Source organism: Bos taurus, chromosome 10, assembly GCF_002263795.3.
Source record: "Bos taurus isolate L1 Dominette 01449 registration number 42190680 breed Hereford chromosome 10, ARS-UCD2.0, whole genome shotgun sequence".
Lineage (NCBI taxonomy): Eukaryota > Metazoa > Chordata > Mammalia > Artiodactyla > Bovidae > Bos > Bos taurus.
The window spans coordinates 56,570,915-56,587,862 of record NC_037337.1 but is presented as its reverse complement, the minus strand read 5'-3'; the positions used below and the strand labels follow the sequence as shown (position 1 = coordinate 56,587,862).

The 16,948-nt window shown below is 39.4% G+C and overlaps 1 protein-coding gene across 1 annotated transcript in view; it reads right to left on the bottom strand.

Moving 5' to 3' along the window:
* WDR72 (WD repeat domain 72) overlaps positions 1-16,948 on the bottom strand; it is a 225,745-nt gene that overhangs the window by 192,677 nt on the left and 16,120 nt on the right. Inside the window, exon 2 of the mRNA XM_002690898.6 lies at positions 5,459-5,623. Coding sequence (XP_002690944.1) covers positions 5,459-5,611 — 153 coding nt within the window. The 5' untranslated portion in view covers positions 5,612-5,623. The remainder of the gene's footprint in view (positions 1-5,458; positions 5,624-16,948) is intronic.

Below are 16,948 nucleotides of genomic sequence, written 5' to 3'. Positions count from 1 at the left end.
TCGTTGTGTTTCCTTCTGATGAGAGTAAACTTTTAAATACCTGTAAACTTTTTAGTTGAGGAATATAATATGACATTATAAAATTATTCATAATTTTAATTAGGAAATGCTCTTTGTTTTTCCTTTATATAAGTTTCAGGAAAACTGATATATGGCATATCAAAATCCCCAGGATAATAAACTTCTAGATAAAGGAACTATGTTATACACATTTTTCATTTGTTTTTTGGTTTTGTATCCATCATGAAGCCTAGATGATGGCCAGACCAGTACCCCCACATCCAAGGAGTGGTGGCTGTGGGCGCAGGAGGGCCGAGAGGAGCTACTCCAAGTTCAAGGTCAGGAGGGGCGACATCGTCCAAGGTAAGGAGCAGCGGCTGTGCTTTGCTAGACCAGTCGTGAAGAGATACCCCACGTCCAAGGGACGAGAAACCCGAGTAAGATGGTAGGTGTTGTGAGAGGGCAGACACACTGAAACCATAATCACAGAAAACTAGCCAGTCTGATCACATGGACTTGTCTAACTCAATGAAACTAAGCAATGCCGTGTGGGGTCACCCAAAACAGTTGGGTCATGGTGGAGAAGTATGACAGAATGTGGTCCACTGGAGAAGGGAATGGCAAACCACTTCAGTATTCTTGCCTTGAGAACCCCATGAACAGTATGAAAAGGCAAAATGATAGGATACTGAAAGAGGAACTCCCCAGGTCAGTAGGTGCCCATAATGCTACAGGAGATCAGTGGAGAAATAACTCCAGAAAGAATGAAGGGATGGAGCCAAAGCAAAGCAACACGCAGTTGTGGATGTGACTGGTGACAGAAGCAAGGTCCGGTGCTGTAAAGAGCAATATTGCATAGGAATCTGGAATGTTAGGTCCATGAATCAAGGCAAATTGGAAGTGGTCAAACAGGAGATGGCAAGAGTGAACGTCGACATTCTGGGAATCAGCGAACTAAAATGGACTGGAATGGGTGAATTTAACTCAGATGACCATTATATCTACTACTGTGGGCAGGAATCCCTTAGAAGAAATGGAGTAGCCATCATGGTCAACAAGAGTTTGAAATGCAGTACTTGGATGCAATCTCAAAAACAATAGAATGATCTCTGTTCGTTTCCAAGGCAAACCATTCAATATCACGGTGATCCAAGCCTATGCCCCAACCAGTTATGCTGAAGAAGCTGAAGTTGGACAGTTCTATGAAGACCTACAAGACCTAGAACTAACACCCAAAAAAGATGTCCTTTTCATTATACAGGACTGGAATGCCAAAGTAGGAAGTCAAGAAACACCTGGAGTAACAGGCAAATTTGGCCTTGGAGTACAGAATGAAGCAGGGCAAAGGCTAATAGAGTTTTACCAAGAGAACGCACTGGTCATAGAAAACACCCTCTTCCAACAGCACAAGAAAAGACTCTACACATGGACATCACCAGATGGTCAACACCAAAGTCAGATTGATTATATTCTTTGCAGCCAAAGATGGAGAAGCTCTATACAGTCAGAAAAACAAGACCAGGACCTGACTGTGACTCAGATCATGAACCCCTTATTGGCAAATTCAGACTTGAATTGAAGGAATAGGGAAAACCACTAGACCATTCAGGTATGACCTAAATCAAATCCCTTATGATTATACAGTGGCAGTGAGAAATAGATTTAAGGGACTAGATCTGAGAGACAGAGTGCCTGATGAACTATGGATGGAGGTTCGTGACACTGTACAGGAGATAGGGATCAAGACCATCTCCATGGAAAAAAAATGCAAAAAGGCAAAATGGCTGTCTGAGGAGGGCTTACAAATAGCTGTGAAAAGAAGAGAAGACAAAAGCAAAGGAGAAAAGGAAAGATATACCCGTTTGAATGCAGAGTTCCGAAGAACAGCAAGGAGAGAAAAGAGAGCCTTCCTCAGCGATCAATACAAAGAAATAGAGGAAAACAAAAGAATGGGAAAGACAAGAGATCTCTTCAAAAAAATTAGAGATACCAAGGGAACGTTTCATGCAAAGATGGGCTCGATAAAGGACCTAACATAAGCAGAAGATATTAAGAAGAGGTGGCAAGAATACACGGAAGAACTGTACAAAAAAGATCTTCACCACCCAGATAATCACGATGGTGTGATCACTCACTTAGAGCCAGACATCCTGGAATGTGAAGTCGAGTGTGCCTTAGAAAGCCTCACTACGAACAAAGCTAGTGGAGGTGATGGAATTCCAGTTGAGCTATTTTAAATCCTGAAAGATGGTGCTGTGAAAGTGCTGCACTCAATATGCCAGCAAATTTAGAAAACTCAGCAGTGGCCACAGGACTGGAAAAGGTCAGTTTTCATTCCAATCCCAAAGTAAGGCAATGCCAAAGAATGCTCAAACCACTGCACGGTTGCACTCATCTCACATGCTAGTAAAGTAAAGCTCAAAATTCTCCAAGCCAGGCTTCAGCAATATGTGAACTGTGAACTTCCAGATGTTCAAGCTGGTTTTAGAAAAGGCAGAGGAACCACAGATCAAATTGCCAACATCCGCTGGATCATCGAAAAAGCAAGAGAGTTCCAGAAAAACATCTATTTCTGCTTTATTGACTATGCCAAAGCCTTTGACTGTGTGGATCACAATAAACTGTGGAAAATTCTGAAAGAGATGGGAATACCAGACCACCTGACCTGCCTCTTGAGAAACCTGTATCCAAGTCAGGAAGCAACATTTAGAACTGGACATGGAACAATAGACTGGTTCCAAATAGGAAAAGGAGTACGTCAAGGCTGTATATTGTCACCCTGCTTATTTAACTTATATGCAGAGTACATCATGAGAAATGCTAGGCTGGAGGAAGCATAAGCTGGAATCAAGATTGCCGGAAGAAATATCAATAACCTCAGATATGCAGATGACACCACCATTATGGCAGAAAGTGAAGGGAAACTAAAAAGCCTCTTGATGAAAGTGAAAGTAGAGAGTGAAAAAGTTGGCTTAAAGCTCAACATTCAGAAAATTAAGATCATGGCATCTGGTCCCATCACTTCATGGGAAATAGATGGAGAAACAGTGGAAACAGTGTCAGACTTTATTTTTTGTGGCTCTAAAATCACTGCAGATGGTGATTGCAGCCATGAAATAAAAGACACTTACTCCTTGGAAGGAAAGTTATGACCAACCTAGATAGCATATTCAAAAGCAGAGATATTACTTTGCCAACAAAGGTCTGTCTAGTCAAGGCTATGGTTTTTCCTGTGGTCATATATGGATGTGAAAGTTGGACTGTGAAGAAAGCTGAGCACCAAAGAATTGATGCTTTTGAAGTGTGGTGTTGGAGAAGACTCTTGAGAGTTCTTTGGACTGCAAGGAGGTCCAACCAGTCCATTCTAAAAGAGATCAGTCCTGGGTGTTCTTTGGAAGGACTGATGCTGAAGCTGAAACTCCAGTACTTTGGCCACCTCATGCAAAGAATTGACTCATTGACCCTGATGCTGTGAGGGATTGGGGGCAGGAGGAGAAGGGGACGACAGAGGATGAGATGGCTGGATGGCATCACTGACTCGATGCACATGGGTTTGGGTGGACTCTGGGAGTTGGTGATGGACAGGGAGGCTGGCGTGCTGCAGTTCATGGGGTCGCAAAGAGTTGGACACGACTGAGTGACTGAACAAGTTACCCTTTGTCCTGTAGGGGCAAGATTCAAGGGAAAAGTAAGAGAAGATGCTCTTTCCTTCTGGTCCTATGATTAGCCATAGAAAATTTTAAGGAAAGCTCTCATGTGGAAAATCTCACAGTCATACTAATCAATATCTTATTCATGTAACTAAATTTTCACAATATCCTCACAGTGAATTTCCAAAACATAAAGCTGATCCAATTTTCTTCTTGTTTGCTCAGTGATTCTCCTTGTTTCTTCCACCCCTACCAATTTGATTTCCATTCCCACCCCATATTTCTAACCATGAATGTCTCAAAATGAGCAACTATTAGCATTTTGAGTGGAATAATATCTTTGTTGTGAAGGGGCTGTTATTACACAATGGAACGCTTACAGCACCCTGGCCCCTGCCCACTAGATGCCAATAGCATCTCCCTTCCTATTGCTCTAACCCAGGCAGAAGACTTGCTCCTAAGAAGAGCATGAAATAATTATTCCCACTGAAGATGAAGTATAGACTGATCCCCACAAAGAGCACCCTGTATTATAACATAACTGCAGTGGCAGTTACTAGCTATGCCCTTGCCCTATGACACTGCAACCTGATAGGCAGCCACCACCAGGCATTTTCATTCATGTTTAAACTTAGGTACCTATCATACTGCCTAAGTTACAATAGACACCCAGTAAATGCACGGTGAGTAAATTCCAGAAACATATGTCAAAAGATACAGATGCTAGGATTCCAAATCTCTTAAACTTATAGCAACCAACATATTATAAAAACTACTACTTCAGCCAGGAAACCCTACACTTCAACATTAATAAGAGTAGCAAGAATAGTGTAAGTCATTTAGGATTGTGAGTTTAAGTTGTAAGAGATAATAAATGCAAGGGCCAATTTCAAAGTCCAGCTGCTGTAATAATGCCCAGTCCTTCTTTCAGGAATGTTCATAAACATTGAGCTGAGCTGGTCTGCTTGCAGTTCTTGGCAGTCCTATAGTGTAACTGCTCAGTGATGGGAGATGTTAATTAATTACACTATAAAATAGAATTACAATTAATTGTTAATTTAGGTTTTAAAGTGACAAACTTTAAAGGCTAAAAATAGTCTTTGATCTTTAAAAGGCCTCTTAATGAGGGCAGTATACTTTAAGTACATCATTAGTTTAAGTGTGCAAATTGGGTCTAGAGGCTACTAGAGCTAAGCAAATATCTATTCCAATATGTTAAATGTTTATGAGTTGGGACAGGGACAATTAATTGCTAATCAATGGGCCAAATCCTAGGTGAGGTCAGGTTCTGAAATAGGACGACAACAATAGTAAATTGGATTTAGAGCTTTCCAATGTGACCTGTAAAAACACCAGCAAGCAGAGACTAAAAGAATAGCAAAAAGGCCAAACTGACAGAAACACCCAGATAATTAAGATATTACTCATTTAGTTAATAGTAATTTTCAAGGGTGCCGTTTGTTTGGATTAATGAGCCATAATTTGTAGAATTATACTTACATGTCTGTAGTTCAGTTACTTAAACATATAATTCAGGATATAAAATAGTAAAACTCAGCATAGCTTAAAGGATGATAACACTTAACTGGTAGCTAGGATTAGCAATATTCATAATATAATTTCCAATATGATCTCGACCCACCATATAATACTTCATTTTTCCAAATTCAGAAGTAAAACCCATGTATTACTTTGGTAAGTACCTTTTTAACAATCATGCAAAACTTCCACTGTCATTGCTGGTATAAGCAGCAAGCTATGTTTATCTTATAAATCTATCTGCCTCAATATTAATTGGTTTCACTAACCTTTAGTTCAGATGAGAGATTCCAGAGACAGAGTTGACCCTCTTGACTTCCCGTGACAATCATTTGCTGGTCATCGGTGATCATGATGGCAGTGATGCTGTGTGGAGGGGCCTTCTTTCCCCAGAGTGCCACAGCCTGCAGGGAGGACCTCATGGTGAAGGAATCCTGGACACACAGAAATGGTAAAAAGTGTGCACAGTTATCATTCATTAATTTTGGAAAATGTGTTGTTGTGTTGTTTCACTCAGTCATGTCTGACTCACTTGCAACCCCATGGGCTGTAGTCCATGAAGTTCCTTTATCCATGGGATTTCTGTGGCAAGAATACTGGAATGGGTTAACATTTCCTTCTCCAGAAGACTTCCCAACTCAGGGATCAAGCCCGTGTCACCTTCATTGCACCTGTGTCTCCTGCATTATAGGTGGATTCTTTTACAGCTGAACCATTGGGGAAGTCATCTCACAAATGTGTTTGATAACATAGACTTGAACAATGCATTCTCTCAGAGCTATGAAGAAGGGTGCTTTCCCATCAAATAGAGAAGAATGTAATCAGACATTGAAATTAGCCTATCCACCCCAGCTCTGACTGTGGGTGACCTGGACTGCTCCAGAGCCCCTCTAGGCCTCTCAAGAAGAATAGAGTTGTCTAGACATTGGAATTTGAAGACAACTTTGCAGACCCTCTCTCCCCAGAAATGTCACCTCATCTAAGTAACAAATATCTAAACTTCACTATTAAAAAGCAAATATTTTCTGTAAGAACACCGTATCCTATTCTTCAAAGCTTCTTGTATGGCTGTTAAAATTGCTGTAATATTCATGTTCCACCTACACAACTTTTAATAGTAATTTTTACTTGAACGGTTTCTGTATTTGATATTTTCCTAAATGACAATTTTAATTAAATCACTATCTCCATGTGTTAGTTACAGGGTTAAAGTACAATTATAAAAAAATACCTTTCAAACACAACTTTCCAAACCTATGGAACACAGCAAAAGCAGTTCTAAGAGATAAGTTTATAGCAAGACAAGTCTACTTCAGGAAATAAGAAAAATCTCAATCTAATCTTACACCTCAAGGAACTAGGAAAAGAACAAATAATCCAAAGTTAGTTAAGGAAAGAAATCATACAGATCAGAGCAGAAATAAATGAAACAGAGACTTAAAAACCATAGAAAAGATCAGTCAAATTAAGAGCTAGTTCTTTGAAAAGGCAAAATTGATAAACATATAGTCAGACTCATCAAGAAAAGAGAGGGCCCAGATAAATATAATCAGCAATGAAAAGGGAGATGTTACCCTGAAGAAATACAGAGGATCCTAAGAGACCACTGCAAACAGTTATATGACAATAAAAAGGACAACCTAGAAGGATAGGATAAATTCCTAGAAATGAATAATCTCCCCAGACTGAATCTGAAAGAAAAAGACAAAAGGAACAGATTAATAACCAGTAATGAATTTGAATTAGTAATAAAATATCTTCCAACAAACAAAAGTAGAGGACCAAATGGCTTCACAGATGAAGAGGAAGGGAGTTAGAGGCTAAGAAAGTAAGAAGATAATAATTTCCAAGGAAAATAGGGAATCAGAGCAAAGAAAAAGAAAACCCCCAACCTCCCACAACACTCTGCTATGAGAGCTGCAAAACCTGGCAGTCTTAGGGAACTTAGTGTAAAATTAAGTCGGCCCCCAATCTCCATCACTCCTGATGGCTCCAAGGTATTCCAGCCCAGAACAATCACTGCTTATTATGGGTAAATAAAAGATGATGAGATGTCAAACGCACTCTGCTTAAGAAGTCAGAAGCAGAAAGTAGTAGCAGTTTTACCAAGTTCTAAGGATACAGTTAAATAGTAAGTTTCATTTATCAGGAAAATTCAATTTTGGGGAATATCTCATTTCCAGAGATACCGGATAAATGTGATACAGGTGAAGATGATAAAGATGGTAATGAGAAGGGCCCACATGGATTTTAACATTCTGCTGCTATAAACACTACTCCTAACTTTGTATTAGTCCTTCTAGTATTATAACTTTTTTTTTTTAAGCATTGATGCTTTTGAACTTGCGTGTTGGAGAAGACTCTTAAGAGTCCCTTGGACTGCAAGGAGATCAAAGCAGTAAATCCCAAAGGAAATCAGTCCTGAATAGTCGTTGGAAGGGCTGATGCTGAAACTGAAGCTCCGATATTTTGGCCACCTGTTGAAAAGAGCTGACTCATTAGAAAAGACCTTAATGCTAGGAAAGATTGAAGGCAGGAGGAGAGGGGGGTAACAGAGGACAAGACGGTTGGATGGCATCACTGACTCAAATGCTCCAGGAGATGGTGAAAGACAGGGAAGCCTGGCATGCTGCAGTCTATGGGGTTGCAGAGAGTCAGACATGACTGACTCAACAACAACAACATTACAACAAAAATCACCATTCAAAAACCATTTGCATTTGAACTCCATTTTTGGCTTGATTAATGTGTGCTTCTCAGAAGCAAGAAGTAGTAGAAAGGGAGTGCTCGTGGTCACACTGCTCCAGAGGAAACTGGGCATTTTTGTTTACAAGTAGTGTGCACTTGCTTCCTGCACAAGGACTTGTCTTTCACACTTTGAACTTTACCTAGGACCCTGTAGTCAAGGAAATTTGTCTAGATGGCTTAAGAAGAAATGTAGCAGAAACAAGTTTGGAGAACATCTGCCAGGGAATTAATATATTTGTAATGATTAGCTAAAATTCTACTGAAGATAAATAATTTCTTTGGTGAGTTATTTATATCCCTATTACTCTGGAAAATGATCTTCTCTGACTTGAATCACTGTGACACTCTCTACCCAATAATTGGCCACTTTATATTACCCTATTTTTTTTTTAAATCTCTCTTAAAATTATCTGCTTTGCATTGATGTCTCCCTAATGAAGTGATACAAATCCCCCAAGGTCCGAGACCCAGTCTTTGCTAAGTGTGGCGCCTGGCCCATAGTAGGTTCTTGACAGATATTTTTTAACCACACTGATTTTGGTGCTTTGATTCTTTATGAAAGATAGGAATCATTTCTTAATCATTATCATATTCCCTACAGGTCTGAAGCACAGGGCCTTGATTATAGGAAAATAGTAAATACCAGTTGAATAAATTATTTTCTTTATTTATGAATTCTGTATTCCAAAGGGGAGAGAACTGCTTAAGGGTATGAAATTCAAGTTAGGTTAGAATTAAATGTGAGTCACTTAATCCCTCTGAGCTGCAGTTTTCTCATCTGTAATCTGAGAATAATAATGATACCTAGATCAGGGTACTGTGAGGGTGAAATGACAGCAGGCTTATAATGTAGAGCACAGTGTGGTATTCAGTAAGTTACTATTATTTTTATTTCCTTTAGCTCCTGTACTTCTAGACAATGGTTACCCATATTTTAAATTGTTCCACCATCATACTTGTGTTTTATTCTTATTCCAATAAAATTCCTTTAAAATTCACTAGATTTTAAATCCTTCCAAGGCAGAGACTTCTGTTTATTTGTCCATTGCTGTATTCTCAGTGTCCAGAAAATGGTTTAAGACAGGCAGAGTAATTATTCCAGACTAAATGAAGAAGTGAATGGAAGTATACATTAGAGTCTAAAACTCACATCTAGTAAAGCAAAATCTTTACAAATGTAAGCACCTAACAAAATACAAGGCACCTGGAGTTTAGAAAATCAAATAAGTCAAAGCATTTCATGTATTAAAATCCTTAATAAGTCATAAGATTCTTAATACATCCAAATTAGAAAACAAAAACCACAAAGGCTAAAGCCACGAGAAATCAGATCTCAACCATAGTTCATCCTGAACCATCTAGATTGCTAAATGTAGTGAAAACAGACCTCGTATTTATTACCTTTATTTCCAGATTATAAAGGTTACATGTAGTAAAATGAGGATAGTATCACCTACATTGCCTACATCTCAGTATTCTTATGAGGAATAAATCCAGGGCTGCAAATAAAACTATACAGGTATAAATACACACACTATGCTATCATTATGGAGCTTCCTTGGTGGTGCAGTGGTAAAGACTCCACCTGCCAATGCAGGAGGCACAAGAGACTGGGGATTCAGTCTCTAGGACAGGAAGACCCCCTGGAGGAGGAAATGACAATCTGCTCCAGTATTCTTGCCTAGAAAATTCCATGGACCAAGGAGCCTGGCAGGCTACTGTCCATAGGGTCACAAAGAGTAGAACTGAGCACTGCTGCTGCTGCTGCTAAGTCGCTTCAGTCGTGTCCGACTCTGTGTGACCCCATAGACGGCAGCCCACCAGGCTCCCCCGTCCCTGGGATTCTCCAGGCAAGAATTCTGGAGTGGGTTGCCATTTCCTCCTCCAATGCATGAACGTGAAAAGTGAAAGTGAAGTCGCTTAGTCGTGCCTGACTCTTAGCGACCCCATGGACTGCAGCCTACCAGGCTCCTCCGTCCATGGAATTTGCCAGGCAAGAGTACTGGAGTGGGGTGCCATTGCACACATGCTACCATTATACCTTGTATATAATACTCATATTATAAACTCCTATAATCTAGAATTTCAGAAAAGAAGTAGTTTTGGGGATCATTAATCGGATAGCACTCACTTATAAGAAAACTAACAATGAGAACTGTGATTTAGATAACTCAGAATCAGTTCTAATTCTGAGATTCCAAGACACTAAGCAAATTGTACAGTGAGAATAAGTAACAGATTAAAAGGTTGCAAATCTCAGAAGTCACTTTTTTTTATACTTTTCCCTCTTTTTCTTTTGTGGCAAAATTATAAAAATAGCCCCAGAAACTTGGTGCCTTGCTATCAATAGGAAAGAGAGTAAATTTATGTTTTCTGAGACCCTGTACAATTCTCTAGAAATCTCTGATCAAAAATAAGCTTCAAAGGAAGAAAAAAAAAAATAGCCCATTGTAGAATCTCAAAGTTAGAGGAAAAGTCTGTGATGTGGAGAAGAAAGTCATGCCCTTGACTGAAGTATACTGTCCTGTTTCAAATAATTATATGTCTAGACAAGTTGTAAAATCTTTGGAAAGGGATTACAAAGCTCTATCACAGCCCTCAATGTATAATTATTGTATCCCAAATTTGAATGACTGAATGATATTTTGGAATCTCTGAAACAAGACTGTGGATAGATGTTTACAGGCCCTTGAATGATCTCTAAATGTGGTTTAATTAAAAACAGTTTAAAATAGACACTTCCACTGGCTGGGATTTTAAAAAAACAAACATTTATACAGACTGGGATAAAATTACAGATTATATTATAAAAGTTTAAATAAATTTCCCTCATTTGGATCTAGTCATGGTAATAGAACAATGTTTTAGATTATGATAGTGTATTTTGTTACTTATATGAGGAATACAATTAATACTTTATTATATAAGTATAGCTATCAAAATTATCATATAAACACATGCATACATATAAACTTTACACTTAAACAACTTTCAGATAATTTCCACACAAATTTTTGACTGCAGCCTACCAAAATACCACAATCACGTCTCAGAATGAGATAACTGGTCTTCAAGAAGCTCACAGACCACAGGTAGAAAACTCTTGTAAAATAAATTACTCAAGCAAGAGAGTTCCAGAAAAACATCTATTTCTGCTTTATTGACTATGCCAAAGCCTTTGACCGTGTGGATCACAAGAAACTGTGGAAAATTCTGAAAGACATGGGAATACCAGACCACCTGACCTGCCTCTTGAGAAATCTGTATGCAGGTCAGGAAGCAACAGTTAGAACTGGACATGGAACAACAGACTGGTTCCAAATAGGAAAAGGAGTACGTCAAGGCTGTATATTGTCACCCTGTTTATTTAACTTATATGCAGAGTCCATCATGAGAAACGCTGGACTGGAAGAAACACAAGCTGGAATCAAGATTGCCGGGAGAAATATCAATAACTTCAGATATGCAGATGACACTACCCTTATGGCAGAAAGTGAAGAGGAACTCAAAAGCCTCTTGATGAAAGTGAAAGTGGAGAGTGAAAAAGTTGGCTTAAAGCTCAACATTCAGAAAACGAAGATCATGGCATCCAGTCCCATCACTTCATGGGAAATAGATGGAGAAACAGTGGAAACAGTGTCAGACTTTATTTTTCTGGGCTCCAAAATCACTGCCGATGGTGATTGCAGCCATGAAATTAAAAGACGCTTACTCCTTGGAAGGAAAGTTACGACCAACCTAGATAGCATATTGAAAAGCAGAGACATTACTTTGTCAACAAAGGTTCATCTAGTCAAGGCTATGGTTTTTCCTGTGGTCATGTATGGATGTGAGAGTTGGACTGTGAAGAAGGCTGAGCGCCGAAGAATTGATGCTTTTGAATTGTGGTGTTGGAGAAGACTCCTGAGAGTTCCCTGGACTGCAAGGAGATCCAACCAGTCCATTCTGAAGGAGATGAGCCCTGGGATTTCTTTGGAAGGAATGATGCTAAAGCTGAAACTCCAGTACTTTGGGCACCTCATGTGAAGAGTTGACTCATTGGAAAAGACTCTAATGCTGGGAGGGATTGGGGGCAAGAGGAGAAGGGGACGACAGAGGATGAGATGACTGGATGGCATCACTGACTCGATGGACGTGAGTCTGAGTGAACTCCAGGAGTTGGTGATGGACAGGGAGGCCTGGTGTGCTGTGATTCATGGGGTCGCAAAGAGTCGGACACTACTGAGCGACTGATCTGATCTGATCTAATATAGTAATATACATATATTATATATATATATATATATATATATATATATATATATGTATATATCTGTTCAGTTCCATCACTCAGTTGTGTCCGAGTCTTTGGGACTCCATGGACTGCAGCATTCCACACTTCCCTTTCCATCACCAACACCTGGACCTTGCTCAAAATCATGTCCATCAAGTCAGTGATGCCATCCAACCATCTCATCCTCTGTCATCCCCTTCTCCTCCTGCCTTCAGTCTTTCCCAATATCAGGGTCCTTTCTAATGAGTCAGTTCTTCACATCAGGTGGCCAGAGTATTGGAGCTTCAGCTTCAACATCAGTCCTTCCAATGAATATTCAGGACTGATTTCCTTTAGGATTGACTGCTTTGATCTCCTTGCAGTCCAAGGGACTCTCAAGAGTCTTCCAACACTACAGTTCAAAAGCAGCCATTCTTCGGCGCTCACCTTTATTTATGGTCCAACTCTATCATCCATACGTGACTACTGGAAAAACCATAGCTTTGACTAGATAGACCTGTGTTGGCAAAGAAATGTCTCTGCTTTTTACTATGTTGTCTAGGTTGGTCATAGCTTTTCTTCCAAGAAGCAAGCATCTTTTAATTTCATGGCTGCAGTCATCATCTACAGTGATTTTGGAGCCCAAGAAAATAAAGTCTGTCACTGATTCCATTGTTTACCCCATGTATTCGCGATGAAGTGCTGTGACCGGATGCCATGATCTTCGCTTTTTGATTGTTGAGTTTTAAGCCAACTTTTTCACTTTCATCAAGAGGTCTTTAGTTCCTCTTCACTTTCTGTCCTAAGGGTGGTGTCATCTGCGTATCTGAAGTTATTGATATTTTCTCCCTGCAATCTTGATTCCAGCTTGTGTTTCATCCAGTCCAGCATTTTGCATGATGTACTCTGCATTATAAGTTAAATAAGCAGGGTGTCAAAATACAGCCTTGACGTACCTCTTTTCCTATTTGGAACCAGTCTGTTGTTCCATGTCAGGTTTTAACTGTTGCTTCTTGACCTGCATACAAATTTCTCAGGAAGGAGGTCAGGTGATCTGATATTCCCATGTCTTGAAAATTTTTTCATGGTTTGTTGTGATCCACACAGTCAAAGGCCTTGGCATAGTCAATAAAGCAGAAGTAGATGTTTTTCTGGAACTCTCTTGCTTTTTTTATGGTCCAACAGATGTTGGCATTTGATCTCTGTTTTCTCTGCCTTTTCTAAATCCAGCTTGAACATCTGGAAGTTCTCGGTTCAGGTACTGTTGAAGCCTTGCTTGGAGAATTTTGAGCATTACTTTGCTAGCATGTGAGATGAGTGTAATTGTGCAGTAGTCTGAACATTCTTTATACATATATATATGATTTTCCTTGGTGGCTCAGACAGTAAAGAATCTGTCTGCATTGCAGGAGACCCAGGTTCAGTCCCTGGGTGGGGAACATCCCCTGGAGAAAGGAATGGTAACCCACTCCAGTATTCTTACCTGGAGAATTCTATGGACAGAGGAGCCAGGCGGGCTACAGTCCATGGGGTTGCAAAGAATTGGACATGACTGAGAGACTAACATTTTTGCTTTCTTTTATATATCCCACCAAGTTTCCCAGAGTGGCTTTACTACTAGGTAATATCATATCATGTCATATCAACAATGCTCTGGACATGTGTTGCTGCTGCTGCTGCTAAGTCACATCAGTCATGTCTGACTCTGTGCGACCCCACAGATGGCAGCCCACCAGGCTCCTCTGTCCCTGGGATTTTCCAGGCAAGAATACCATGTGTTAAATAAAAAAAAAAAAAGAATACCATGTGTTAGTGCTATGTAAATAAGAGTGAGCTATAACCTACAAAGAACAGCTGGTATTTCATCAGCTTTCCCATCCTTTTGATTTTTATCCCTTTCTACAATAATAGTATCTAAAAATGCCTTTCATATACATATATATTATTTTATTATTTTTAATAATATAATGAAAAATAATTTTAAGGAAAAAATTAGTTTAGATCTAGTAATTATTAAAGTATTATAAAGCTGGCTTTGATACAATTTGATTATATATATATACAAACTCAATTTATACCTAAGAATGAAAAACATAGTATTAAATTTAGACATTATTTCAATATTATGCACTGAAATTTAGGTACATATCAAACAAGACCAAAATTGCATTTGTGACATACTGCTTGGATTTTTTACCTTTTATTGGTCTCCCCTGGTGGCTCAGACGGTAAGGAATCTGCCTGCAGTTCAAGAGACCCTGGTTTGATCCCTGGGTCAGGAAGTTCCCCTGGAGAAGGGAATGACAACCCACTCCAGTATTCTTGCCTGGGAAATCCCATGGACAGAGGACCCTTGTGGGCTATAGTCCATGGGGTTGCAAAGAGTCAGATAAAACTAAACAACTAACACTTTCTTCTTATGGTTAATAAAATCAAATGTTCATTTTTTTAAGATAATTTCCACATTTTGTTTTTCTAAATAAGAGAGGTTTCTGGCTGTTACTTCCAAATGGTTTTTAGTCATTCAAATTCCATGAAATTTGTGAATATTTTTCCTTTCTAGAAAAAGCTATATTGGATAAAATGATTATGATTTCTCATTTTTAATAATGAACTTTAAAGTTCTAAGTGATAGCTTAATTTTCCATAAAGGAATCTTTATCAAATAAATGCCCTTTACAGATTGAAGGAACAGCTTCTTATAGTGAATAGGCAGAATACTTTCTGTTGTCATTTTCACTGACACAGAATTTCAACAGAGATCCGTGCTTCCTATACACACCCAATTGTTAACTATGTGAGCTTAGTCACTCAGTAGAGTCCATCTCTTTGTGACCCTTTGGATTGTAGCCCTCCAGGCTCCTCTGTCCATGCATTTTTTTTTTTTTTCAGGCAAGGATACTGGGGTGGGTTGCCATTTTCTCCTCCAGGGGATCTTCCTGATCCAGGGATTGAACTAGTCTTTTGCGTCTGTTGCATTGTAGGCAGATTCTTTACCACTGAGCCATCAAGAAAGCCCCATATTCGGTAAATAAACAGGAGTTTTCCAACTGTATGCCTTGGCACACATTTAGGCTGTGAATAACTTGACACAAAGGGTGAGAGAAATTGAAACTCTCAAGCCAGTGTGTGTACAAAGATGATCATTTTCTATGCTTTGACGTGAAAGGCATGGCAAACATTGAATTAAGTGAAACTTGTCTAGGAATGTAAATAAAGCTGTAGAAGGTCCAAACCATTACAGAATTAGGCAACCCATACTGAAAGCTAAGAAATGAATCTTCTGATGATGCAGTCATGCTGACAGTCACTAACTGTTGCACAAACGCTCATCATGGGCACATGGGAGCTCCCAAATTGTCCCATTTTAAAAGGAAATTTTTCTAAATGATATATAAGATCATGGCATCTGGTCCCATCACTTCATGACAAATAGATGGGGAAACAGTGGAAACAGTGTCAGACTTTATTTTTGGGGCTCCAAAATCACTGCAGATGGTGATTGCAGCCATGAAATGAAAAGACACTCCTTGGAAGGAAGGTTATGACCAACCTAGAAAGCATATTAAAAAGCAGAGACATTACTTTGCCAACAAAAGTCCGTCTAGTCAAGGCTATGGTTTTTCCAGTGGTCATGTATGGATGTGAGAGTTGGACTGTGAAGAAAGCTGAGCGCCGAAGAATTGATGCTTTTGAAGTGTATTGTTGGAGAAGACCCTTGAGAGTCCTTTGGACTGCAAGGAGATCCAACCAGTCCATCCTAAAGGAGATCGGTCCTGGGTGTTCATTGGAAGGACTGATGCTGAAGCTGAAACTCCAATACTTTGGCCACCTCTTGCGAAGAGTTGACTCATTGGAAAAGACCCTAATGCTGTGAGGGATTGGGGGCAGGAGGAGAAGGGGATGACAGAGGATGAGATAGTTGGATGGCATCACCGACTCGATAGACATGAGTTTGGGTAAATTCCGGGAGTTGGTGATAGACAGGGAGACCTGGCGTGCTGTGATTCATGGGGTCACAAAGAGTCGGACACGACTGAGCGACTGAACTGAACTGAACTGAAGTAGAAATAGCAAAGGGCTACCTGTTCTAACAACTTCCTGATCACCTGCCAACGCCAGAGAGACTCTTAATATCTGCCCCTCTTAACAAGTGAGACAACATCTACAAAGCTGTTAATTATAGCTGGTAAAGGATGGGTGTCTTTTCATTGTTTGAACCCTAGTCCCTAGCACATGCATGCCACATTAGGTAACATTTAATAAACATTTCTTATGTGACTGTAGTCAACCTTGAAAAGGGAGGAAGAGGAGTTCACTGGAACCTAGAAGAAACTTTAAGAATGAGGCATTAAACTCCTATATTGCTGATGAGGAATTGAAGGAAATGTGATGTGATTTTCCTAGAACGAGAGTCTTCTTGTTCCTGGAGTACTTTTGTTCTGGGGAAAGTAATTCCTCCAGTTTCCCTATTTGTGTTCCACTCAAATGTATGGGAATATATAGGGTTTCCGATTCTAGATTGATAATTAGGGTCTATCCAGCACACCACCATCTCCATTAAATTAAAAATGTACTTTACTGTGAAAGAGGCAAGAAATATAATAGGAGTTATAAAAATCTTTTTTCCTCCATTAACAGCTAGCAAATATTCTTTGAGCTCAGTTTTCTCAACTACACAATGGAAAAAATAATTACCTTGGATAATTGATGTGAAAAGAGGAGATTCTATACAGAAAATGTTTATAATTATTTGTCC